A 25,982-nucleotide genomic window follows, 5' to 3' on the forward strand; every position below is an offset into this window, starting at 1 on the left:
TTCACACTCATGAGAGATCTCTCCCCTAGCTTCTTCCTGACTCATCCTTTGCCAAAACTCTTCTTTTGCCCTTCCCCCAGCCTACAGTCAGGTAGTCTTAGAAATCATATCCTGTTTTGAAAACGCTACTGGATTAGATCTGAAATTTGACACATCCTTTGGTTTATTACATTTTTATTATAATTTATCCATATTACATCCCAATAGTTATCCCTTGGCTCTTATCTTCCTGTTCCCACCATCCCTCCCTCTCCTGCCCTATTCCCCTCCCCTAGGCCTCTGATGGGGAGTGGAGGGGGGAGGGGTACAAGGACACACCAGATGACCACAGCCTATCAGGTCTCATCCTGACAGCCTGCTGATCCTTCCCCTGTGTGTCCACAGGGCCTCCCTGCCAAGCACAAGTGATCAAATCTCAGGTACCAGAGTTCACATCAGAGGCAGTTCCTGCTCCTTCCTTCCCACCAATGTTAAGAATGAGCTTCCCATTGGCTACATCTGAACAGGGGGTCTAGGTTCTCTGCATGCATTGTCCTTGGTTGATGCTTCAGTTTGTGCAGGGCCCCCTGGGTTCAGATCCGCCAGCCTTGATGGTCTCCCTGTGGGGCTCCTGAACCCTCTGGTCCTTCCTTCCATCCCTCCACTCTCCCATACCACTCTCAGTGTTCCTACAGAGGGCTGTAAACCCTGGCATCTATCCCCTATACCCAATTGGGTGGAGTCTCTCAGAGGACATCAATGTTGGGCTAAAATCCACTTATGAGTGAGTATATACCATGTGTGTCTTTCTGGGTCTGGGTTACCTCACTCAGGATGATCATTTCTAGTTCCATCCATTTGCCTGCAAATTTCAAGATTTCCTTGTTTTTTTTTTTTTTTTTGTTTTGATTTGTTTTGTTTTGTTTTTTGTTCATATTATATCTCAATTGTTATCCCATCCCTTGTATCCTCCCATTCTTCCCTCCGTCCCTCTTTCACCCTATTCCCCTCCCCTATGTCTGTGACTGAGGGGGGCTTCCTCCCCCTCTATATGATCATAGGGTATCAAGTCTCTTGTTGATAGCCTGTTATTCTGCCTCTGAGTGCCACCAGGCCTCCCCATCAAGGGATTTTGTTTCTAAATGCCAGGCAGTTTAGCATACAGTACTAGAGTTATTCACTTCTTTCGTATCTTATACCCTGCGAAATCATAAGTAACTCAAGAATTACATGAACAGAGACATAGCCATACAGCTGGTGACCAAGATGGCTACTAAGTAACAAAGTGTACAATGATATGTACAGTGTGGAAACACTGGACTGGAGAATAGTTCACGTTCTAGACAGAAAGGGTTTAACAGTGTGAAGTGTCACCAAGATACTCAAAACTGTAGCTATTTAAAACACATGAATTATTTATTTCTAAAAATTTTCCATTAACACTTTTGGATGGGGGTTGGCCATGAGTAATTAAAACTTCGAACAAAACAAAGCATGGCCACAGGGTGTGGCTACTGTGTTTCATTTAATTCTTGTAACCATTTCATAAGGAATTAAGGAGCGTATTTTATTTATTAAACATGCAAATTACATAGGTGGCTTATTTTGGGTGGTAATACTGTCAGAAGATTGAATTTAGACTTATAAGCAATGATTCTGCACCTCACTCACACTGTTTCTACCATACAAGACACAGAACAGACCTTCTGTTTAAAGGAGGAGAGCACAAAATACTGGGTCGATATTTGAGGCCACTTTCATGTTTCCTGGGGAAAGTCCAATGTATTTATGTGGTTAAGCAGTGGAAGCTGGTTTGAGTGGGGTACATTACTGAGTGGACTGGACTAATTAACTACCCCAAACTCTTCCAATTCTCAAAGTTTGATTAACCATTTGCTGTTTTTTTTATTTAATATATTTCAAAATATTGCTTCAAAGGTTATTTTTTTTTAAGTCTAAAACCTTACCCTAAGTTAGCAGTTAGGAAATGTTTTGTAATGTTTTAATGTAATTACTAAAATTATTATGCTTATGTATAAATTTGTTCAAACTGTCCTTTTGCCTCATTGCTGCCATGGTAATTTTAAGCATGAAGCATTTCCCCTCCACAAATGACTGTAGGTAAATCCCAGCTCAAGTGTTCTTTTAGTGATTGCGAATTCAGAGGTTATTGACAGCTTGTTAGGTCTGGGAACTAAGCACTTTCAATTGGGATGGCTTTCTGTTAAGGATTCTTTCTGAATGGAGCTTAGTTAGCAATTAAATGTAATGGTTTTCAACTTTTTCCTATTTGCGTCATGTTCCCAACATTTAAATTAGTCCTAATATTTAGAAAGGCCTTTCTCCAACTCCCCATGAATAAATTAACTCCAAACCGTGAGAAGCAAAGGCCAAGAAGTTGGTGGCCCTTTGTCTGCCATAGAAGCAAATCATCTGGGCCCTTGCATATCTGCAAATACCTTCAACTGTACCATCAATATATAAGCGTGTGTGTGTGTGTGTGTGTACATGCCATAGCATGACAATGGAGGTAAGAGGACAGCCTATGCGAGTTGGTTCACTCTTTCCACCATATGGGTCCCAGGGATTGAACTCAGGTCATCAGGACTGTTGGACAAGGTCTGTGCCATATCACTGACCCTCATGATATTCTTTAACGTGGGCCTCTTCTTGAGCTGAATAAGTTCTTTTTGGAAAAGGAACCCTTTCTCTCTCTCCTCATACATTATTTCATTGTGAATTTCTTCCCTCTGCCCCTTTCTTTCTTTTCTTTTTCTTTTCTTTTCTTTCTTTTTTTTTTTTTTTTTTTTTTGATTATTGTTTTTGTTTTGGTGTTTGCCAGGGTCGTTGAAGTGTTCAATAGACACTGACCTTTTTCAGGTGTTAGACATCTAGTTTTGCTTGTTGGCTAACTTTTCTAGGATGCTATATGTGTGTGTGTGTGTGTGTGTGTGTGTGTGTGTGTGTGTGTGTATATATATATATAAAACAAGAGACTGAAAAAGATTAAAGATCATGGAAGAAAGACCTTGTATAAGATATAAACATATACATACATGAATACACAAAACACATATATGCATCTTTTTATGACATAAGTATTATAAGACATATATATTAAACAAGTGATAATCCAAACATATTTAATAAATGGACCTTATGGTCCATTTTTACTGCTGAATCTTTGAATATTTTCTAATCTCTGGCTTCCTTCCACACGTTCATCTACACCTACCCCATGACATGTTGTCTCTTTTCATCTCTTTCACTTCCAACTTGTTCACCTATTTCCTTTTTCAGCCTTATGGGCTTGCACATTTTTAAACACTTCTTCTCTATCCTCTCAGTGGAATTTAGGGAGGAAGACACAGAGCCGAGAAACCACTGTACCATCTTTCACCAGAAATCCTAACTCTTTTCATAGCTGTTTCTGGTGTTAGCTGATATTTTTACTTTTCTTGAAATCTCAGAAGGAACAGAAAATTCTGGGTAGATACTTGAGATGTAATGGAGAGAGAATTTTTAAAATTTTCTCCTGCCAACAGCTTCAGTTTTTTGTTTTTGTTTTTTTTTTTTAAAGGAAATTAAGTGAGATCTTATCTGGTTGAAGGCCTCATCTGAAATGCACTGTGGTGAGAATAGGAAAGATGTTCTGGTCTTGGGGTGGGCTGTTCTAAGTCTGGTCAGTTTCATGGTGGCCTCTGCTGACACTGCTCAGTGCAAGGGTTCTGCCACATGGAGCCAGATGAACAGACTAAAACCCCCAGCTTCACAACGTCTGCCAAGGAGCCTTCAGACAGCTTGAGGTCTCCCAGGCTCAGTTCAGAATCATTGCAGCTATGCTTCCATGGTCTGTCACTTGATCTTCCAACCATCAGCAGGCTGCCTTTCCCCTGCCCTTGTATTTGGAAACAGAACAAGAGATTTCCTCCATATCAAAGACCGCTCGTTTTTCTTTCTGCCTGACTTGGGCATCACATAGAACCCTGAGGTTGTGGCATTCCCAGAAGGAGGGCGTTTGTGACAGTAATGGTAGAGTTGATGGACGTCTAGCTTTGATGTCTTGCCGGAAACATTAGGCTATGTGGGAGGGCCAGGTGAAAGAACTGGGGTTCACACAAGGCACACACCAAGACCAAGTCCTCAGCACAAAGGAAGGACAGAGGGCAGGGAATGAGAGATGAAAGCAGGAGGCAGAGAGATAGGGTGAAAAGAGAAGGAGCCAGAGAGATGGGGAAAGACTAGTTGTCCCAGACAGACAAATGATTGCTTCTGAATAGAGAGAAGACAGGCATGGCTCACAGACAGATGGCAGTCTATCAATGGAAAAAGGGAACCTCATGTTAGGATGAGATGGTTTGCTTTGATTGGGCATGTTAATTAGGCGAACCAAAGGGAGCTTTTGATTGCTGGACTTCAATGCTTTGATAGCTGGATGTTGGTGGTCAGCCTCAGGTGGAGGAAGTGGCCAAATAAGGGAGCAGACCATAGAATGTGGCGAGATCTGCCAGTGCCATCCTCAGGCTTGCTGGAGCCCTTCCTGCAGCGGAAGGCAGATATTCTGAGCTGGTTACTCTTATAAAAGTATTCTCATGTGTACCTGACTGATGGCCAGTCTCCCAAATCAAATTCATTCCTGGGAAGTCCAAGTGGGGTTTTGGCTGCTGTCCCAAGCCCATGAGCACAGAAGGCAGCAGCCTGTAGACAGTAAACAGTGGAGGTTTGCTCTTAGTGGAACTCAAAACAGGAAACAGATGAGACTTATTTTTACATCACTTTAAAATCTAAGATTAGAAAAAGAAAAGACACCTGCAAGGTACTAGCAATGCAAGAGGAATTATGCCTTCTTTCAAGATTCAGTTGCGTAAAAAGTATTCTCTATAAGTGGTTCATATGAACACCCTCTGAAATAAAGTTGTTATTCTAATTGACAGTTCATGTTACAGTTATCTCCTTCTCCCCTGGACTCTCCCAACACTTAGAGAAAAGTGAAATTAAGGTATGGTTAGGTGCCCTGTATATGTAGCGCAGGAAGCATGCTCACAGAGGGGTCCATTAGGAGGAGCACACATTTTGAGTTGAGTAAGACGTAAGACTGGATTATGGCTCTACCATTTAATGATGGAAAATGTCTCAGGAACTAACACTCAACATTCATCAAAGAAAAGTATTAAAGTGGCACATTTACCCATCCTGAAAGGAACACATGGAAGAGGCAGACAGACAAGCCATCAAAAAGATTACTATTGTGGCATGAAAATGTGCAGTGTGCTATGGTCATAAAGGGCTTTCAGGTCACATGAGAACCAGGGAAACCTCAGTGGCGATGTAAGCTTGGAGAAGGTGCCGGAGTGTAAGGGCAGGAACATCAGGCAGAAGGCAACACTTAGAAGGTCAGATACCACCTGAATTGTCCTTGGCTGGTGCCTTAGTTTGAGCGGGACCTCAGAAACAGTCATAGGGGAGGGGAGTAAGGGGAAAATGGGAGGGAGGGAAGAATGGGAGGATACAAGGGATGGGATAACCATTGAAATGTAACAAGAATAAATTAATAAAAATTTTTTTAAAAAAAAGAAGGTCAGATACGCTTGCCTGGGAGTTTGAATGGCTTTGACATGGACAATCAAGTAGATGTTTAAGTGGGGGTTCAGGATTTCAAACCGCTGTTGATTTATTTTTAACTATGCATGTGGGACAGGGAGAAGGTATATACACATGGGTGCAGGTGCCTGGGGAGGCCAGATGGGAGTTGTGATCTACAAGTTGTGGCTGCTGGGAACTGAACCCGGATCTACTTCAAGACGTAGACGTTATTAACCACTGTGCCATTTCTCCAGCCCTAAGGATGTAAAATATGAGCAGCATCCCAGGGAAAAATGGGTCCAGAGACTGGCTATCCCAGGCACGCCCTTCCGTGTGTTTAGTGTAGGAAATCCCACACCTCTCTGAATTTAGCACTAAAAAGTCTCAAGTCCCTATTTGTCTACACTTCACTGGCTGTGAAAACACTGAACTTCCCGTGTTGTGTCATACCTTTAGGTCCTAGATTCAAGCAGCGTGTTTGATCACTCTACCTGAGGCTCTCAAGATAGGGACAAAGTAGATAAGACACTAATCCATGGGACACTGAGAAGATCAGCTGACCAGGCTTACAATTAGATGAAGCTGGAAGGGAGAAGGTGATGCAAGTAGTGGTCGCTCTAGCTTGGGTGGTAGAAGAGTTCACTGCAGCACCGCCCCAGGAAGATTGAATAGTACTGCGTCAATTCCTTTGAATAGCCTGAGCCCATCAGGACCCAGTTGCTCCTTCTCCATGGCAGCAAGCTCTCCCAAGTCTATAATGTTGATTGGTTTGAGATTTGGGCCTGAAAACTCTCAGTATACAGCCATCATTTTGACAGCATGTTTTGATGGTACAATTGGATGGAAATATGTAGGATTCCCCATGCAGTAGAGTGGGCGCAAGTGTCAGTGCACACGTTGTTTAGGTTATTCTTAGTAGAATTTTAAAGTCTGTCTCCAAGAAATTGTGCATTTCTTTTTACGTCAATTCTTCATGACCCCTGGCAGCTTGCTGGAGTTTGTTCTTGAAACTTGTCAAAACTACATTCGTTTCAAGCTACCATTCATGAGGAATAAATTGTAAATGATGCTGTTTAAAACAGGCTATGGGAGAAATAAGAGTCAATGAAGTCACATAAAAAATTAAACTAGATTCGATATTTATGTTTTTTTTTTTTTTTTTTATATTTCCTAGATGGCTCATAACATTCCTTGATTCTTTTCCAAAACAGCTTGATTGTGCAAGCCACAGACAGAGGGGAGCCCAGGCTCTCCGATACGACTCTGGTCAAGATACAGGTGATTGATATAAATGACAATGCCCCAGTCCTTCTACACTCAGAGGCAATAGAAATCGCAGAAAGTAAGTGTGGCAATTTGGAATCAACTTTTGATTAATTTACATATTTATCCTTTTTTTCTTTTTTAACATCCAGATGTTCTATTAAGTACTAGTTATCGACCGCCATACAAACCAGATAATTTTGCCTTTATTTTATTTGATAAATAGTGGATGGTCCTAAGGGAAATACCAAATGTCAAGTGATTTAAACCCCGAAGCTCAGATTTGCATTCCGATGGGTTAGAGGCTGAGTCCCTCGCCTCCAGCTGCATTCCTTACAGTGTGTTCATGCACAGGTGCTTCTTAACACTAAACGTACTCCAGGCAGAAGCACATGCTGTTGCTGTAATAATCACTTGGTCCTTCTGAGCACTGATGCCATTAGAGCCATGCTTTGTTGATCTTTGCAGGACAGTAATGATGACAGTGAGGTTAATTGGATGAAGTGCAGAGTCATCACTTTTCACCAGCATAACCCAACCTTCTGCCTTGGTACCACACTGAGGTACAGACTAGAAACACAGTAGTTTCAGTGCCGGACTCTTTGGGTCTAAGAACCCAAAGTTGCCCCATGGTGACATGCCACACTAGAAAAGCCTACCTGTCTCTCTGTCTACAGACAACATTGAAAACAGTTCTGACCTTTGTTCCTTTGCTTTCTATTTTAGTACCAAATCTATTCCTGAAAGTTTACTGTCTTCACTTTCCAAACAAAGCACACAGACACCCTTCCGTAGGAATCTCTATAGCTATTACTCTATAAACAAAGCTTATTGCAGGCTCATCTCTCACTTTGGGTATTTTCATTTGATTTGATGAAGTGGGCACTGTTCCTAAGCACAGGAATTGGTGTGAAAATACATCAATGTGACCGATGTGGATACAGCACAAGAACGAAGTGCATAAATCAAAGTCTATTGACCGAGGCAGGCTGTAGTTGGTATCCACCAAGAACTCTTCCTCAGACTTGAAGACTGGAAATTATGAATCCATGTACAGTGGAATAATTCTGAATATCACATCAGATACCTCCCTCTTCACCATTCTAGACTCCTGCAAATATATCTTCATTCACGGGTGGGTTAGGTAGAGAACACGGTGGTGCACGAGACATGGCATGCTATTTGTTCTACGATGGCTTTTGAGGGACTAATATTAGAGATTTGCTTTCCTCACTAGCACTGTGTATACCTTGTCTTCTCATAGCCTTAGTTAATTTTAGTTTTGAGAAAGAAACTTAAGAAAAAAAAAAAAAAGAACGACATCTGTGTCACTATCAGAGAAACAATTTTATGCAGTCACACACTAAGTAGGCGCTAAGTCTTACATCCATACACAAATATTTTCATTCGGTTCTGGCCTATTTTTCAAAGTTAATTGTTCATAATGGTGCTTGGAGTAGTAACCTCCCTCTCCTCTATACCCCTGTGAGTCTCTGCTCACACGTGGCAACTACACACTGTAGGGAAGTAAGTGTTCAGGATGCTTTCCGATATGCCGGAGTTGTGTTGTAATCATATGGTGAGAAACTGTAAAATAAAGTTGGAGAGCAGCCTGCTTCCTCAATTTTCTACTCAGTGGCAGATTTTTACTTTTACTGTGCTTATAAATTCTCCTGTGTTTTGATTTAGCCCTTAATGAGCTTTACATGATAAGTCATGCCAGAAAGAAAAGAAAAGAAAATCACTTTAGATTTAAAATGAAAATAGTTGGGCTGAATGACTGAAGAAATGTCTTTTGATGATGAATTTTAATGGAAGCTGACACGGGTCCTGATGATTGCAGATTCTTTGCCTGGTGTAATTGTGGCTCGGGTATCTGTTCACGATGCGGATCTGAACCCAGCTTTCACCTTCAGTTTTCTCAAAGAAAGCAATTCTGGAGCCAAGTTTGCTATCAGCCAGGACACAGGAGTGGTGGTGCTGGTGCAAACACTGGATTTTGAAGAAGTCGCTGAATATGAGCTGATCGTCCATGTTTCTGATTCGAAGCACCACACAGAGGGTTCCCTCATTATCCGTGTCCTAGATGTCAATGATAACCCACCCATTTTTTCTCAAGATTTCTATCAGGTAAAGAGATTCTTTTAAAAAAAACTAGAAAGAACAGGGAGTAGGGCTAAGAGGTAGCACAAAAGATAAGATCCCTGGCTGCTCTTCCAGAGGACCTGGTTCTATTGCCAGGACCTACATGGGAATTCACAGATATCTGTAACTCCAGATCCAGGAAAATGCCTACATGAGGCATAGGCAGGCAGGCACTCAAAGTACCTATATACTTAAAATAAAATAAATAATAGTGGTGAGTAATATCAGCCTTTTATCACTGATAGGCTATTGTTCATGCCAAGTTAATGCTGCAGGCTTGTCTATCCATCTGGAATTGTGTGGCTTATTTATTTCCTTTCACTGAGTGTGTGGACCATTAGACTTTTGTATTTCCTCTCTCTCTTTCTCTCTCTCTCTCTCTCTCTCTCTCTCTCTCTCTCTCTCTCTCTCTCTGTGTGTGTGTGTGTGTGTGTGTGTGTGTGTGTGTGTGTAGTTGGAGTCCAGTTGTCCACAATGGAACTTGCTCAGTATTTGCAAGGTCACAGGGAAAGTAAGCTAGTTTGTGGTATCTGAGGAGGCTTTGGATAGACTTTCTCTGGAACACATGATTAACATTTCTCACAAGCAGATTGTGGGCAAAACTAGAACATGCAGATTTTAGATTTGGGGGCAGAGTATATGATTACAGGAAATCAGGACAGTGACCGTGGTCTACTGAGGTCTTAGACATGGACCCCAGCACTCTTCAATGGAGGAAAGGTAAAGATGAATTACCTCAGAACTTACCTAAGTAACAATGTTCCATAAACCCTCACTTGAGTGATGTAGTGAATGCATTTGACATAAAATTCGTGACTGCACTATTTTCTGTCATCCAGAAGCAACGCAGAAAGAAAATGTTTCATAGTAGAAATCAAAATTGGGTGAAATAAAGATTATTGTGTGAATCATGGGACTGTTAACATAATCACTTTAATGTGTATGTGTGTATATATATATAAACTCTACATGTCTTCCTTAGAAGACAGCAACTTTTTTTTAAAAAAAGATTTATTTATTATTATGTATACAGTGCTCTGCCCGCACATACACCTGCAGGTCAGGAGAGGGCATCAGATCACATCATAGATGGTTGTGAGCCACCATGTGGTTGCTGGGAATTGAACTCAAGACCTATGGAAGAGCAGTCAGTGCTCTCAACCTCTGAGCCATCTCTCCAGCCCCAGACAGCAACTTTTATAAAGGAAAATATATATCTCAGGCTGGCTTACAGGTTCAGAGGTGTAGTCCATTATCATCATGGCAGGAAGCCTGACAGCACACAGGCAGATGTGGTGGGAGAAGGAGCCAAGAGTTCCACATCTGCATCATCAGAGAGCAGAAGGAGAGAGTAGCACTGGTTCAGGCTTGAGTTTCTGAAACCCCAAAGCCCATTCCCACTGACTTCAACAAGGCCATGCCTACTCCAACAAGGCCATACCTCTCCATAGTGACACTATCTATGCACCTACAGGGGCCGTTTTCATTCAAACCACCACTTTTCCCTCCCTAGCCCTCATAGGCCTGTAGTCATGTAGTAATACAAAAGTCTTTTAGTCCAACTTCGAAAGTCTCCTTGGTCTCAACACTGCTTAAAAGTCCAAAAAGTCTCTTCTGAGACTCATGACGATCTCTTAACTATGATCCCCTATTAAAAATCAAAATCATAAAGCAGATCACATACTTACAATATATAATCTCACAGGATATATGTTCCTGTTCCAAAATAGAGGAAAGGGAGCACAGTGAGGAAATACTGGACCAAAACAAGACCAAAGACCAACTGGGCAAACTCCAAACTCTGCGTCTCCATGGCTGATGTCAAATCACTCTTCAGATCTCCGACTTCGTCTAGTTTTTTGTTGTTGTTTTTTTTTTTTTTTAACCCCAACACACTTCTTTTTCTTGAGCTGGTTCTACTCTCTGCTAGCAGCTCTCCTCAGCAGGTATTCCATGACTCTGGCATCTCCAATATCTTGGGGTCTCCAAGGCCTTATCTTCCCAGCCTCATGCCTCTCTGGGCCTTCATGCAGGGACACCCCTGACACATACTTGGCCTCAGTGGCTTTCCTCAGCTCTGGAGAAAGATTCCGTAACTCTTTTCTTGTATATTTGACTCTAAAGCCAGAACCATGTGGCTGAAGCTGCCAAGTTCTGCTGTTTGATAGGGGCTGGAACATGGCCCTCTGGTTCAAATACTTTTTTTTTTTTTTTACTAGCTTTCTGTTTTCAATTGCTTCCTTCACTGTCTAAGCTTGGCTGTGTTGGAACTTGACGAGGCTGGCCTCAAACTCAGAGATCCACCTTCCTTTGCCTCCAGAATGCTGGGATTAAAGTTGTGATCCACCATGTCTATGCTTAAGCTTTTGTTACAATTACTTTTCATTTTTCTTTAATGCCTTTTCACAAGTTAGAAGCTGAGCTGAGTGGGATCTTCCACTTCAGTCACCACTCCTTTTATTTGAATTAGTACCATGCTTTTCCTTGATCTGTTTACACCTCCTGGTGTCTCCTTCCTCCTCAAACTGTACATTTTTTATTTTTCCTGGTTCAGCTTATTCCTTTTCATTATAGATCTGCATAAGACTGGCCACCGATAACCACACACTGTCAATACTAAGCTGTTTTTAAGTCTCCCTTGCCAAAGCTGTTAATTCATACCTCTTCTATTTAGCCTCAGGCAGATTTTTTTTTTTTTTTTTGGAAAAGAACACTAAGCAGCGACATTCTTCACCAAAATATTACAAGAATAGTCTCTAGGACACATACTAATATTCTTTTCCTCTGAAATCTCTTGAGATGGGCCCCCACAGTTCAAATCACCCTCAGTACTACTGTCCTCCATGCCTCTAATAACATGTTTCATTAAGGCCCACTTAAACATTCAAGTGGTTTTCTAACCCAAAGTTCCATAGTCCACATTCCTTCAAACAAAAGCACACTCAGGCCTATCAACAGCAATACCCCACTCCTGGTACCAACTTCTGTATTACTGAGGGTTTTACTGCTGTGTGGAGAAACCATGACCACAATAATTATTATAAGGAAAAAATTAGTTTGGGCTGGCTTACAGGCTCAGAACACAGGCAGACATGATGCTGGGGATAGAGCTGAGAGTTCTATATCTGTATCAGCAGGAACAGAAGAAAAGATTGACACTGGGCTAGGCTTGAGTTTGTGAAACATCAAAGCCCACCCCGAGTGACATACTTCCTCCAACAAGGCCACACCTCCTCCAACAAGGCCACACCTCCTCCAACAAGGCCACACCTCCTCCAACGAGGCCACACCTCCAAATAGTGTGAAATGACCCTAGGGACTATTTTTCTTCAGATCACTACAAGGCTTATGAAAGGCAGATTGGATAGTTTCTTGAATCAAAATTAATGACATGATATCAGGGTCTGTCTTTGCTCCTGAAAATTGCTTATTTACAAGCACGATGATGCCTTTGTTCTTTTTTGTCCTCAGGCTACGGTTCCTGAGCTCATACCTGGGGGGAGCCCGGTGCTGACCCTGTCTGCCACAGACTTAGAAAGCAGTGAGAACATTTCTTACAGGATCCTTTCGTCTTTGGAGGGATTTGCTATTGACCCCAGGAACGGTGAGTTACTGGCAGGGGCTGTCCTGTGCCACAGGTTACGGTTCAGAAACATGCAATCACCAGTTTTGAATGCTCCTAATGCAGGTCCTCCACCCCCCTTCCAGCCCCTGCAGTTATGGGCAACTTCTTTCTTATCTATATATACAGTAGAAAATGGCAATAGTCCCTTCTTTAGCATCTCAGTGGCCAGAAAGCAAGGGCATTGGTAAAATCCTGCGCAGAAGAAGAAAAAAAAATCCAGAGATACCCTCCCCTCTATATAGTTTGTGTGTCCAACCAACAAGGTTAAGAAGCTGTTTGGTGACTCAGAAGAATCAAAATAAAGTAAAAAAAAAAAAAAACAAAAAAAAAAAAACAAATATCAGCTTATTACTGAGGATGTGGAAACTGGTTTACTCAGCTTAGTGCAAGAAATAGAGATCGTGCCATACATTCAATAAAGACAAGAATAATCAAATGAGAGAAAACAACCCAACACCTACTTCTATCAAATAGAAGCCATTGTGGTGTTCTATTTTACATGGTATCTTCTAGGCCCTTTGTATTATTACAGAGGACAGCTGTGGTGTGCAATGTACCCAGACAAGCAACTCTTCACTCACACACTTAGGCAGAGTGCAAGGGTCATTAGCAGTAAATAAACATTGAGTGCTGAAGTTAATAAGGAGGGATAGTCAGCAATGCAATGTCCTAGCGGGGGCCCCTGCCATCACAGTACTGTTTTACCTCTACCCTGCCACTGCCCCATCATTCTCAAGTGAGGGGTGAGTTTTACATCAATTGCTGAATTATCAGAGAGTGGAATTTAGATCCAAAGCACCAGAATAAGACTCACTAGGTGCTTGTCGTGAGAGAAATAAGAAATGCCATAGAGCTTGTAGATGTGCGCACCAGCAGTGTAAGTATAAGCATGTTAGGTCCTCTGCTGCCCTTTATGTTTTGGCTCAGTCTTTTCCTCTCATCTCATAGGATTTCAGACCCTTCTGTCCTGCACCAGCCAATAACAGTGCATGGAATACAGGCCCCTGAGAACTTAATTCTTAGCAGCACTTTTGACCAATAGGCATGATACATGAGCACTGACTCAGAATGTTGATCAGAACGTTTTAAATTAGTAATCACTATCTTCCGTCTAGTTTATCACGTGGCTGTAATTGAAATGTGGCATTTAAACCGCACCAGTCAGCGTTTATTTTTAGTGACCACCCTCAAAACTTTAATAAGAATGCCATTGCGTACACACTTAGAAAAGTCATATATTTTCATCCTTACCACAATAAGAGATATCCGATGAATTTTTGCATTCAAAAATACATGCCACTTGCTGAATTAACTCATGATCTTGAGAAAAGCTGTCTCTATAATTAAGCATCCATATTATCATTGTCACTGCTTGTATTTGGGAAGGGTTGTTTTCAGAGTTATGTCCCCTGTTTGTGTGTGTGTGTGTGTGTGTGTGTGTGTGTGTGTGTGTGTGTGTAAGAGCATGCATGTGTGTAAGAGAGTGCATGTGTGTGAGAGAGAACACATGTGTGAAAGGGAGTGAGAAAGAGGTGTGTGTGTGAGAGAGAAAACACATGTGTTGGGGGGCAGGGCAGTCGCACTCTCCACCACCTGAATGCTTAACTATCCAAGCCATTTCATTTTTATTTGCAAGAAGGTCTCATTATATAAACTAGCCTGTTCTCTAATTCTCAAGCTTCCTGCCACAACCTTCCAAATACTAGATTAAAGGCATGGGCTTCCTTGCCCAGCTCAGAATAGTTATCTTATGCTGGAATATCTCTGAAATGTGTTTATAGATAATTGGATAAAATAAAAATATGAGACAAGAGTGTACTTCCTTTTAAAAATAACAATGAAACAACTTACTATAAAAAATAATAAATCAAGGAAAAATATAGCAAAGGCAGTGTCAAGCAGCACATGTAAATGGAAACTGTGAAAATTATTTGGAAACTGTGAAGTCTATTTGGACTATGTTGGTTGTAGCTCAAAGCACCCAACAGAGAACAAAGCACATTTGCATATTCATTAAGCATTTGAGAACAAAGCACATCTGCACATTCATTTACCAGCTAAAAAGATCATGAGTGTTTAGTTCGCAGTATTGACACCCCATCTTATTTTCCAGGCACCATATTTACTACAGATTCTGTATCACTTCTGGATGAAATGTCATCACTTCGATTTCTCGTGGAAGCCAGTGATGGAGGACTTCCCTCCCTGAGGGCTCTTACGTTGGTGGAGATAGAAATACAAGATGTGAACAGCTATGCCCCTGAGTTTACAGCAGGCCACTATAATCTGAGCTTGAGTGAGGATGCTCCCATTGGAAGCACCCTCATGACGTTTTCAACGATTGACCGTGACTACGCCTTTGAAAACACACACACCGAGTACTCTATCATCAGTGGCAACTTACACAACTGCTTCCACATCGAAACTGGCCTCCTTCGTTCAGAGCATTCCCGTCAGCAGGCTGGTGCTCTCGTGCTGCTCCGTGCTCTGGACAGAGAAGCCAGTGCCATCCACGAGCTTGTCATTCTAGCATCTGACCGCGGCCACCCTCCACTCAGCTCCACGTGCGTCATTACGATAGAAGTTCTTGATGTCAATGACAGCCCACCCAAGTTCAGCAGTCAGCAGTACCATGCCCATGTCAAGGAAAGCACCCCTGTAGGGAGTCACATCACCGTGGTGTCAGCAGATGACTGTGACACGGGCTCACATGCAGAAATCATCTATGGCATAACCTCTGGAAATGAGAAGGAGCATTTTTACTTAGAAGAAAGAACAGGGGTGCTTTATTTGATGAAACCTCTGGATTACGAGGAAACAACAGGATTCACCTTAACCATCCGAGCTGCAGATGAAGAGGAGAAACATGTCTCTTTTGCTGTTGTGCGCATCAGTGTGTTAGATGACAATGACCATACTCCTCAGTTTATGTCCCCTACCTTAGCCTGTGTCGCTCCTGAAAACCTGCCTGCTTTTTCCATCCTATGTTCTATACATGCACTGGATTTTGATGCTGGGCCTTATGGAGAAGTGACTTACTCTATTTTGTCACCCTGCCTTGTCACACATGGGGTGCACCCCTATCCGGATCTCTTTGCCATCGACCCTTTAACAGGGGACATTCACACCCAGCAAATGCTTGACTATGAAAGTGTTAGCAGGTACTGTGTTGTGGTTCAGGCCAAAGACAGAGGCGGAGCTGCAGCTTCCCTGGAGGTTTGGGTGGAAGTAGAAGGGATAGATGAATTTGAACCCATTTTCACTCAAGATCAATATTTTTTCAGTCTCCCCGAGAAGGGTCGAGGGCAGCAACTGATTGGCAGAGTGGAAGCCTCAGATGCGGATGCTGGCGTCGATGGGGTCGTTCTCTACTCCCTGAGGACTCCGTCCCCGCTCTTTTCGGTAAACAAAACAAATGGCAAGATTTACTGGACTCAAGCCCCTTTCCTAATAAGCAGTCAGCTCAACAAAGAAGACACCCTTGAAGTGGAAATAATTGCTCACAGCCCCAAGCCTGGCTCCAAGTCCACATCCTGCAGTGTGTTCGTGAATGTCTCTTTGCCATCTGATGGACAGCACGGGACAGTGTTTGCTCACAGTTTCTCCCTCAGCCTCGTGGTCTCCTTTCTGGTGTTCCTCTTGCTTGTCTGTACTCTAATTGTACTGACTTTAAGGCATAAGCCAAAAGAGCCACTACACAGTTATGAAGAGAAGAAGGCACCATCACCTCCAGATGCCGACCCCAGACTGACTGGGGCTGCAAGGATGCTCAAGGCTGGGCAGGAGACCATGGAGTATGGGGATGTGACCGAGCCTGGTGGAGCTGTGCCTGCTGAATGGTTGAATTTAATGAGTGTCATGGAGAAGGACATTGTCCACCTGTACAGGCGCTCAAACTCCAGTTCGGTGGATGGGGAAACCGCCGAAGACAGAGAAATCCAGAGGATAAACGAATGCCCTTACAGAAAGGACTCAGATTCCGCCCTAAGTGAACGGGGGTCCAGGGTGCCAGACTCGGGTATCCCTAGAGACTCCGATCAGCTTTCTTGCCTCTCAGGAGAGACAGATGTGGTGACTGGCACTGAGGCAATGGAGGCCAGCCACATGTTTGAGGGAGGGGATGGAGGCGAAGGCTGCGAAGCTATCTATGTTCAAAGTAATGCATTTTCCCAGAAAAGGGAGGCCAGAGAGGGTGTCTTGGCTGATAGCAGGAAAGAGGGGTCCTCTACGTCAGCCAGTCGAGAAGGAAGCTGTGCAGCTCTCTCCTTCCAGAAAACCTCCAATGATGGTGCCAGAGGCGGCTATGCCTGGGATTACTTCCTCAGTTGGGAACCCAAGTTCCAGCATCTTGCCTCAGTGTTTAATGATATTGCCAGACTAAAGGATGAACATTTGCAGGTGGTTGGCAGTCCAAAAGACACATCTTTTGTTTTCCCACCCCCTTTGATAACAGCAGTAGCACAGCCTGGGGTTAAGGCAGTCCCCCCTCGAATGCCAGCCATCACCCTGGGACAGGCTCTTCAGAAACTCCCCCGCTCTCCCCTTCCTTACTACGGTGGCTCTCTAGCAGAAGCGATGACTCCCAGCTTTTCTCCGTCTCTTTCTCTACTGACGATGCAGACTCCTGCCAGGTCACCGGTGCTGCCAGATGGAGAGTCTGCAGGAGGACATGTACGTGGCACATGCTGTGAACTGAAAGCTGAAGATGAAATACCCGTATAGAATGCCTCTGGGGCTGACTCCCTGTTACACTCCCCCCCCCCCCCCCCCCCCCCCCCCCCCCCCCCCGCTCAGCACAGACAGATGAAAGATGCAAGCATGTCTGGAAGAATGGGTTTCGTCTTTGCCGACAGCGGGATATCTCATGTAGCCCGTGTTTTGTTGTTGTTGTTGTTGTTTGTTTGTTTGTTTTTAACTTGCCCATTTCCGTTTCTCAAAATTCTTCCAGCCTTAAGAAGTTATTTCCTCTCTTCGACTTTTTAGGTTACTCTCAAGATTCACATGTGTGCACACTATCTAGTGTGTTTTGTTACTCCCCGGTTTTCTTTAAGTATTTAGAATTTATGATTTGAATAATCATCAGAAATTATGACTGGAATTTTTCATGCCCCTGTGCTGATATGGCCAAACGAACATTCTTGATTGAACAAGGCAGAGAGCGTGTTCTTGATGTAGGGCTGAGATGCCTAGGCAGCTGTCTGCCACCACAGACATTCTATCTCTTCTCTATGAATGATGCCCTCGCCAGTGCTCAAAGATTAATTTATAGAAATTATTTCATTTTGTTTTCTTCTAGATACAGTAATTTGGGGGATGAGATAATTTATCTAACTAATGTCCGTGTTTAAAGTTTATGTAGATAAAATTACGTTACTAGCTAATTATAAATTTCATAGAATAATTTAGCAGTATATTTTTAATGAAGTTTTTTTTATATATATGGAAGTTTCTACTATTAAAGTTAACGGTGGGTGTCAGAAGTCTTTCTTTCATTTGCTCATACTCCTGTACTCTGTCACTGCCTGGAACAACTTCTCAATAGAATGCGAAGAACTCTGCCTCACACAGTTCCTGTTTCAGAACATAGTCATGTTGCCTGGTGCTTAAGTGAAAGTGTTACACCCCTCTCTCTGATGAGCCAAGAGGGCATCGGAGACACTTTTCCCTTCAGGAGGCTGATTGCATCCTAAAGATGATGATGAACAAATCATCCTCCTGTGTGTGTGTGTACCACTGCCCACCATGATTTGGAATCACCTTCTCGGATTCCCAGTGTGGAATCCTCTTGTGTGTGTGTGGGCAGGGTGCAGGGTGCATGGGTACTATCGCTGTGACCAACTTCTAGGAGTCTCTAATGCTTCTGAGTAATTTTCTCAGTGGATCAGGCGGGCTCCTGCTCTGGAACCAGCTCTTTGATTTTTCTCCCACGTCTTTCACCCATGGAGTTATGTGAAATAATTTATCTTTGCTTAAAAATACCACAGGTGCAGTTTGATATCCAGCTTAGTAGGTCAGCAATTCAATGGCTCCCCATATAGATGGGATATGTGACTATATGCTCTCCACCTGAGAGCATGTGTCTAAACCCGCATTAGTAAGTAGTAAGTGTGATGGCCAGGAAGGAGTTTGGGTAAGCTGAAGTTCTAGGGAAAGTCATCTACATGTCGGCCATTTAAATATTACAGCGTTGCTTTGAGTCTCCCTTTATCTTTGGGAGCTCTGAAGAAGGAATCTAATAACTTTGGTTAAAAAAGAAAAAAAAGCAAAACAAACAAAAAAAATGTAATTATTTCATGGTGCCAACATGAATTGTCTCTTAACTCTTTTCAACAGAGTGTATTGATCGGAGAAAGATACTTTATAGCTTTTTCTTTTCCTAATTACATGTGAAAGCTTTACTTTGTGGCAGAATCCTTTGTGTTAGCCATGGATGCCTTGTTTTTAAGTGGGTTCTTCATTTACTCAGGCGTTTAAAAAGGGAGTTATTCGTCTAACTCTTTCCGAAGTTACTTGTCTTTGATTTATTACTGAACATGATTCTGTGGGTTTTTTTCCCCTTGCTATTTCATGAGAAACAGAAGACAAGACATATTTAGAGCTCCTTACCAATATTTAGCAGATCTTTAATGGATGACTTTATTAATACCATTCCCAGCACTGCAGCACCACCAAATAGCGGCCACAAGTCGGGTGGAGGGCAAGATGTGAATACACTGCTTAAGAGCTACTAGTAAATCACGTGTCAGCCCTTTAAACCAGAGTGCTTTTTCCTAAGTAAACAGTATAATTTCAACTGTCTTCCTTCAAGTTGAATATTAAGCCACCTCATCTGTTCTGTGTTACTTTGCTGATCTCTACACCGGCTTTGGCACTCGGGAGGGGGTACAGAACTTGTTAGTGGAAAATCATATTAAGCCCCAAATTCATAAGCTATAAAATAAAAGACAGTTGTCTCTTGTGGAATTTTTGGCTGCCTGAAATTCTGGACTCTCTTGTTGGCAGCCTTAAAAATCCTGGTGTAAATCAGGACCAAATGGATGTCAAAATTCTGAATCCCAGTAGTAATCATTGGATCAGCTTCCAAAACGGATTCCTGGGCAAATATAGGGGGAAATGCTGTATCTTCAGGGAATTGCCCATTTCACTGTTTTTAAAAATATTGAAATGTGTTATCCACTACTGGCAGCCCTCATGTTTGCATGGTTAGCCTGAATTAGATATCCAGCTGGGGCAGGATTTGCTTTTCCACACCTTTAGCCTTGACATTCTCCATACTGTTTTCTAGAAGTTGCAGGGGTGAAAGTTAACTATTAGCTCACTATTACAACACTGCCACTTCTGTTTTCTTTTGCCGTTGACATTGTACCTTAACTCTTAAGTTAGAAAGAGCAAGTTGTGACTAGGGATCCGAGATGACCAGCCATTTCAAAGCAATGACATGCAGAAGTGGATATGGCTAGTGGAGACTTCCAGAAAAGTTTGTTGGAGGTATCTTCACAGTGTATTTTACTTGAGCCTAGGAGCATGGAGCAGGTTGTCTGGCTGTGCAGAGAGAGCTAGGATGGAAAAACCACTCTGCTAGGGGAATTCGCGTATGGATGGAGTTGGTGCATTCTGGGTATCTGCACATTAGACATGGAGGGAAGAAAGAGAGGGAAGGGAACAGAGGACACAGTGGAGAGATGCAAGAAAACAGAAGGATTTGACCTCAGGAAGAACAGTCCTGATGTGCGGAGGGTTTGCCTTGTCACCTGTCCTTCATGAGGTCACTTTTTGAGAAATCTTTTCCCTTTTCCTCCTAATGACGAATCAAATCATAAACCAGTGCTATGTTAAAAGGAACTGAGATGCATTTTATATGAAAACGCTCTTGTATTTTTCTCTTTGTAACCCCCTGTCACGCATAAGCACACTGTGGGTGGATTCCAGAAAGAAACAGTAGGATGGTTATGGCTAAGTTACTTCCCTCCGTGTGACTTTGTCCTTGGAATGCATTCACAGCACAAGTGGAGCGGACTTCACACATATAACCAAGGAAGCAGGAGCCGTTTGATTTTCACTGTCAAATATTACATTTACGCAATTTTCAAAGCACAGTGTAAAACACAGGACAGAGCCAATTGTTTTCAAATTTTCAATTTTTTCAACACTAGTGATACAAATTATTCTGATTCTACATGGATGAAAGAAAAGTGTCAATTAGAAACAGAGTTATGGCAACCCGGGAAAGATCTAGAAGCAAATGGTAGACTATCAAGCTATACCTTTCTCCTCTAAACTTCGCACTTGGCTATATGATGTCAATTAGCACATCCTACTGTCTCTGTCTATATAACTTCTCCCATTTAACTTGACACAAAACTAAACTAAAACTGTGAAGTGAGTAATAAGAAAGAGGGAAGGCATGCCAAGTAAATGCCAGACACATGATTACATCTCTAGAATGAGAAAGAATTATTTTGTTTAGAAAACTAAATAAATATGTCTCATTGTTAGATAGTCAACCCTCGGGGTAGAGGCCTGGGCTCCACTTGTGCTGTGAAACACAGATGGCTTTACAGTAAGTTTTAGAATGTGTGAATGGGTGTACAGGCCTTCAACCCAGTAGGTGAGAATTCTTATGGAGCTTTGTGCTTTGGGCCAATTGCAGGGCCGAGAGAAATAAGTACAAAAGTCCTATTACAATGTCATAGAAAACCAAAACCCATAATGTCCTTCAGAGATAGGATTTTATCTTTCTTTCTTTTCCTCACAATGTACACATACACCTTCAGGCTTTTAGGTATAGATGGAAACAACAGTTTTAGGCTTCTTTCTTTCTTTCTTTTAGGCATATTTCTTGAGACAGCATATTGGCATAGCCAAGTATGTTGGCTTAATATATTTTAGATCCTGTAACAAACCATCGCTACCCATGGCTAACAGAGAGGAATTTTATCAGCATGAGAGAACACAGTTTGGCAGAGATGCTTGGAATATGCACATCAAAATTCACTCAAATTTAAGGTTAAAAACTACAGAGACTTTATTCTGAGAGATATTTTCTTTATACGTTTATTTTCTAAGTAATATTTTAAACAGACACAGTTAATAATCTTTCTTTAAAAAAAAAATCAGGGTATGGGACGAGATAGTTCAAAGCCCTCTTGCAGAGGACCTGGGTTCTGTTGCCACCACTCCCATAATCCTCCTTCAAAACTGTCTGTACCTCCTGTTCTGGGCGATTTGGCAGCCTCTTCTGTACTCTGTGGGCACTGCATGTACATGGAGAACATGCATACATGCAGGCAAAACACCTATACATAAATATATCTTTTTAAGTAAATCAGGGCATTTTTTTCCTCATGCTAGAAATAAAAAATGAATCTAGCAGGATGAATGAGTGAAAATTAAAGTGAAAGAAAAACAAAATTGAGAATTTGGTTTTTGGTACAGAAAAGAAAGTAGAGTGGTGGGTGTGGAGTCAAGACAAAAATTATTAGAGGTGATATTAAGAAGTCCTTGTAGGTTTAACTAGCTCTTGTAGTACATAAGGCAGGAGCCTAAGATCAGAGACAGACCTGAGCTCTACAGACAGGGTGACAGGTTCATAAAGCTCTATTTCATTAAGGAAGATAGCAGAAATGTTTTCACCTCGTGACAAGTGTTATAAAGAAAAATAAACAGATTGACAAGGTCAGGGGGCAACACACAGTGCTGTTTAGATCGACCACTCAGGAGGGGATCAGAGATGACAGGGCATGAACCAGATGAAGTGAATGAGCCACGCCAGGGCATATCTGTCAGCTGGGGCAGGACCTGAAGCAGGAGACACCTGGACGGTGAGAGAAACTATGAACTCAATGTGAAAGAAGTATAGAAAATAACTTTGTAGAGGTTCCCAACTGTGTAGGGTCTCACACACTTTGCTGAGTGATTTCAGATTTTGTTTCAAGCATGACAGAAAATCGTTGGTGGTTTTCGCATACATAGACACACGACATTATCTGGCTTATACTTTTAATAGGTGACTGGATACTTGCTGACAGTCATCCAAGGTAAGGGCCGGGGGCAAGAGGACTAAGTGCAGTCACAGGACTGTCACTTGCAGTCATCTCAGCTAGTAGTGACAGTAGAACTTCAGGTCACAAGTTTTTGACACTAGACTGCATTCAGGAGTGCAAAAAGTTAGGCATGAACATGTGGGTAAGGAGAACATTTAGGAATGTAGAGACACCTCAGATTCATCAAAATATGAGCAACCTTAAAGCCTTGACATTAGATACTTAGACGAGACCTTTCAGAAGCAAACATAAGGAGAAGAAAAAGAAATATCCCAGGGCTAACCTCTGCATCAATGACTAGGAAAGCCACAGAGTGGAGAGGGATTGGCAACTAATTCTCTGAAAAAAAAAATCTGTGAGGTAAAACGAGACAGGGTACTGTAACAGAGAATCAGCAGGAAAGACGATATATTCTAGTAAGGGCCAGACAGTAGAATTAATCTCGATTTTTAAATCTTCCCATTGCAAGAAACCAGATCATCTGGAGTATTGGAAAAAACGATCTTATGGGTAACACTTTTTGCCCAAAAGGAGGCTGCTCTTACAAACTGTAAAATACAAAGGAACAGGCAAGGCCTGCTCTGTGTTCTGCGGGGCCTGCAGCTGTGGCAAGCGAAGGGGGATTGTCCAACTTGTGTGAGACAGAAAACCGTGGATCACCAGGAAATCCACCCAAGTGTCTGAGTGGAACCTTTCCAAGTGTGACCAAGTAGGAAGGATGAGATACAATAAGGTTGTGACAAGCTGCCCACGTCCCTGTCACTTCAGAAATATCCAAGCTGGAGTTCCTTACGGAAGACGGAGTCCCAATGGATAATATGTAGTGGAGACAGAATTCAAGCAGATATAAAGAGCAAATGGTGAGAAATGCCAGGTATGAGAAAGCCTGAGAGGGCAGAAGGCACCCCATGGTTCTGCTTGTAAACCCAGAAGATGCAGAGGAGGTTCTCCACAGCCATGGACTGGGGCTGCTGTGCTTACTGGTGGACACTTAGCACTGCTTAGAGAGTCCTCAAATACAGGAAGGCCTTCCCGATGAAGCAGGGACAACAGAGAAACAGCAGGGACAACAGAGAAACAGCTCGGACAACAGAGAAACAGCTGCATCACGAAGACATCTGACACACTGAGCAACGAATCATGGGCTGTGAAGCCAAGTCCAGTACAAGTTTTAGCTTAATATTTCAAATATAACTAAAGGAAATTGAAAACCACCAAACTGATAAAGTTGCATGTTAATAAGAAAAAAAAGTATAGAGATGGGATAGCTGCCCAATGGAAAAATATAGGAGATAAAGGCTAACATGGAAAAGTTTAGGAGTCTCAAGTAAAAGGGGGACAAAAATCACTAGAATCGGTAAAAGCAGTATAAGAAACGAAATGAAAAGGGGAAAGGAAGAAGCAAAAACACCAAATGTAAGTGAAATCATGATCAAAGGAGATTTGACAGCATCGATTCAGAGGGCCGAGGGAAAATGGCTGAACACACATATAAATGGAATTCCTGAAGAGAAAAAAAAAAAATGGAACAGAACAAGTACAGAATCATAATTGAATAAAATTTTCCATACAAACCTCAAAATACGAATCTCAAATTGGAAGGATATTCTATGTAAAAATCAGCCAAACCCTTAAGTTAATAACATGCTATATTCTAAAAATCTAAACTTGGAAAGAAACGTAAGGCACAACAGATAAAACTGCCTAGTCACGTGTCAGATAAAGAATGTCCAATTCACTGCATTGTAGCATCAGCATTTTGGGGTACAAGACTCTCTGCAGGACACTTAAGATGCTAAAATTTTATATATTCTCTCTCTCTCTCTCTCGTCTGTGTGTGTGCGTGCGGGCATGTGTGTACATGTAAAATTTGCTAGACTAACCTTAAGGAATAAATCAAGGAATGATATTGAAGTTTTTTTTTTTTTTTGAAGTTTTTAAAAGACCAGAGTTATTTCATCATGAAGCTCTGATGAGGATTGGTCTTTTTTTGGTTGTTGTTTTTTTTTTGTTTTGTTTTGTTTTGTTTTGTTTTTTTACTCGTTCTGTTTGTTTGTTTGCTTGTTTTTAAAAATGTATTTATTTATTTTGTATACAAATTTCTGTCTCCATATATGCCTGTACACCAGAAAAGGGTACCAGATCTCAGTATAGATGGTTGTGAGCCACCATGTGGTTGTCGGTAATTGAACTCAGGACCTCCGGAAGAGCAGACGGTGCTCTAAATCACTGAGCTATCTCTCCAGCCCCTTGTTCTGTTTTTTAAACACCAAGACATTCTTTTTAAGTTAGTCAGTTTTGCTCCTAGACAATATTCAGGAGGCAATTAGCACATTTCTATTCTCATATACTCTTCCTTTTCTGCCTCCATTTCTGTAGTTGTCACTCACTTGCCTTAAGATAGGTTTACATACGTGTTAGACACTAACCATCATCAGCTCGGCAGTTAAACGTCTGTAATGCCCGGATAGTGAGTCTTCCCTGCTACTTCCTGGGTCCTTTAAAAGCAGGAAAATGAGAGCAAGGCAATAACAATCAGAATGTGACGTGAATAAATTGTAATAAATTAAATCAATTGCAAGGTTGAGAAGCTAAAGAGAACTGACAATTTTGAGAAGATAAGAGGACAAGGAGGAAGGTATCTGGCAAAGACAGCAGCAAAAAGAACTCCCACAGAGAGAAAGAGAGACATAGGGCAGGAAAGTAAACTCTCTTCAGGTATATACATTAAGCTTGAAGTAAATAATTTCAGCTTGAAATATATACATATATATGTATATATGCTTATATGTATACATTTATCTATCTATCTGCATTTGTTTTAGGTTTCCCCAGGTACAATCCAAGTATATAGCCTGGACTGACCAGGAGCTCAATCCTAAACTAGCCTTCAAGGCAGGATCCTCCCAGCTGTCTCCCGGGGGCTGGAATTATAAATGTCCACCATTACACCCAGCCTGGATGACATATTTAAATACAAGGATATGACCTGCACCATACTGATTGCCCAGAATATTCATTGATTATTCTAAATATTATATAGACGTCATTGCAAAATTACTAGGTATATTGAGGAAAAAAATCATCCAATCCAAAGCTAAAAGAAAAGAATACTAAGAACAGGTACACAGAAGATCTGTGTGTTGTCATTAGTCTGTATGGATTTTTTAAGTTACTTGCTAGAGAGGAGAGCTTTAGGAGACAACTAAAATGTATTTTTTCAAAGATCAAAAGGAAAATTTAAACATAAGTCACACCTAAGACATAATGGGAGACACACAAAAACAAGTGTTGTGTATATGAGGAAATTGGGATTTTCAGGTGAGAGCTGTCTAGGAATTCCT

General features: G+C 41.9%; 1 protein-coding gene across 1 annotated transcript in view; it reads left to right on the forward strand.

Moving 5' to 3' along the window:
* Positions 1-17,337, forward strand: part of Dchs2 (dachsous cadherin-related 2) — a 69,857-nt gene extending 52,520 nt beyond the window's left edge. Inside the window, exons 13-16 of the mRNA XM_051157361.1 lie at positions 6,774-6,904; positions 8,669-8,955; positions 12,442-12,574; positions 14,709-17,337. Of these exons, the coding sequence (XP_051013318.1) occupies positions 6,774-6,904; positions 8,669-8,955; positions 12,442-12,574; positions 14,709-17,317 (3,160 nt within the window). The 3' untranslated portion in view covers positions 17,318-17,337. The remainder of the gene's footprint in view (positions 1-6,773; positions 6,905-8,668; positions 8,956-12,441; positions 12,575-14,708) is intronic.
* The last annotated feature ends 8,645 nt before the right edge of the window (positions 17,338-25,982 follow it).

This window comes from Acomys russatus, chromosome 15 (genome assembly GCF_903995435.1).
Source record: "Acomys russatus chromosome 15, mAcoRus1.1, whole genome shotgun sequence".
Lineage (NCBI taxonomy): Eukaryota > Metazoa > Chordata > Mammalia > Rodentia > Muridae > Acomys > Acomys russatus.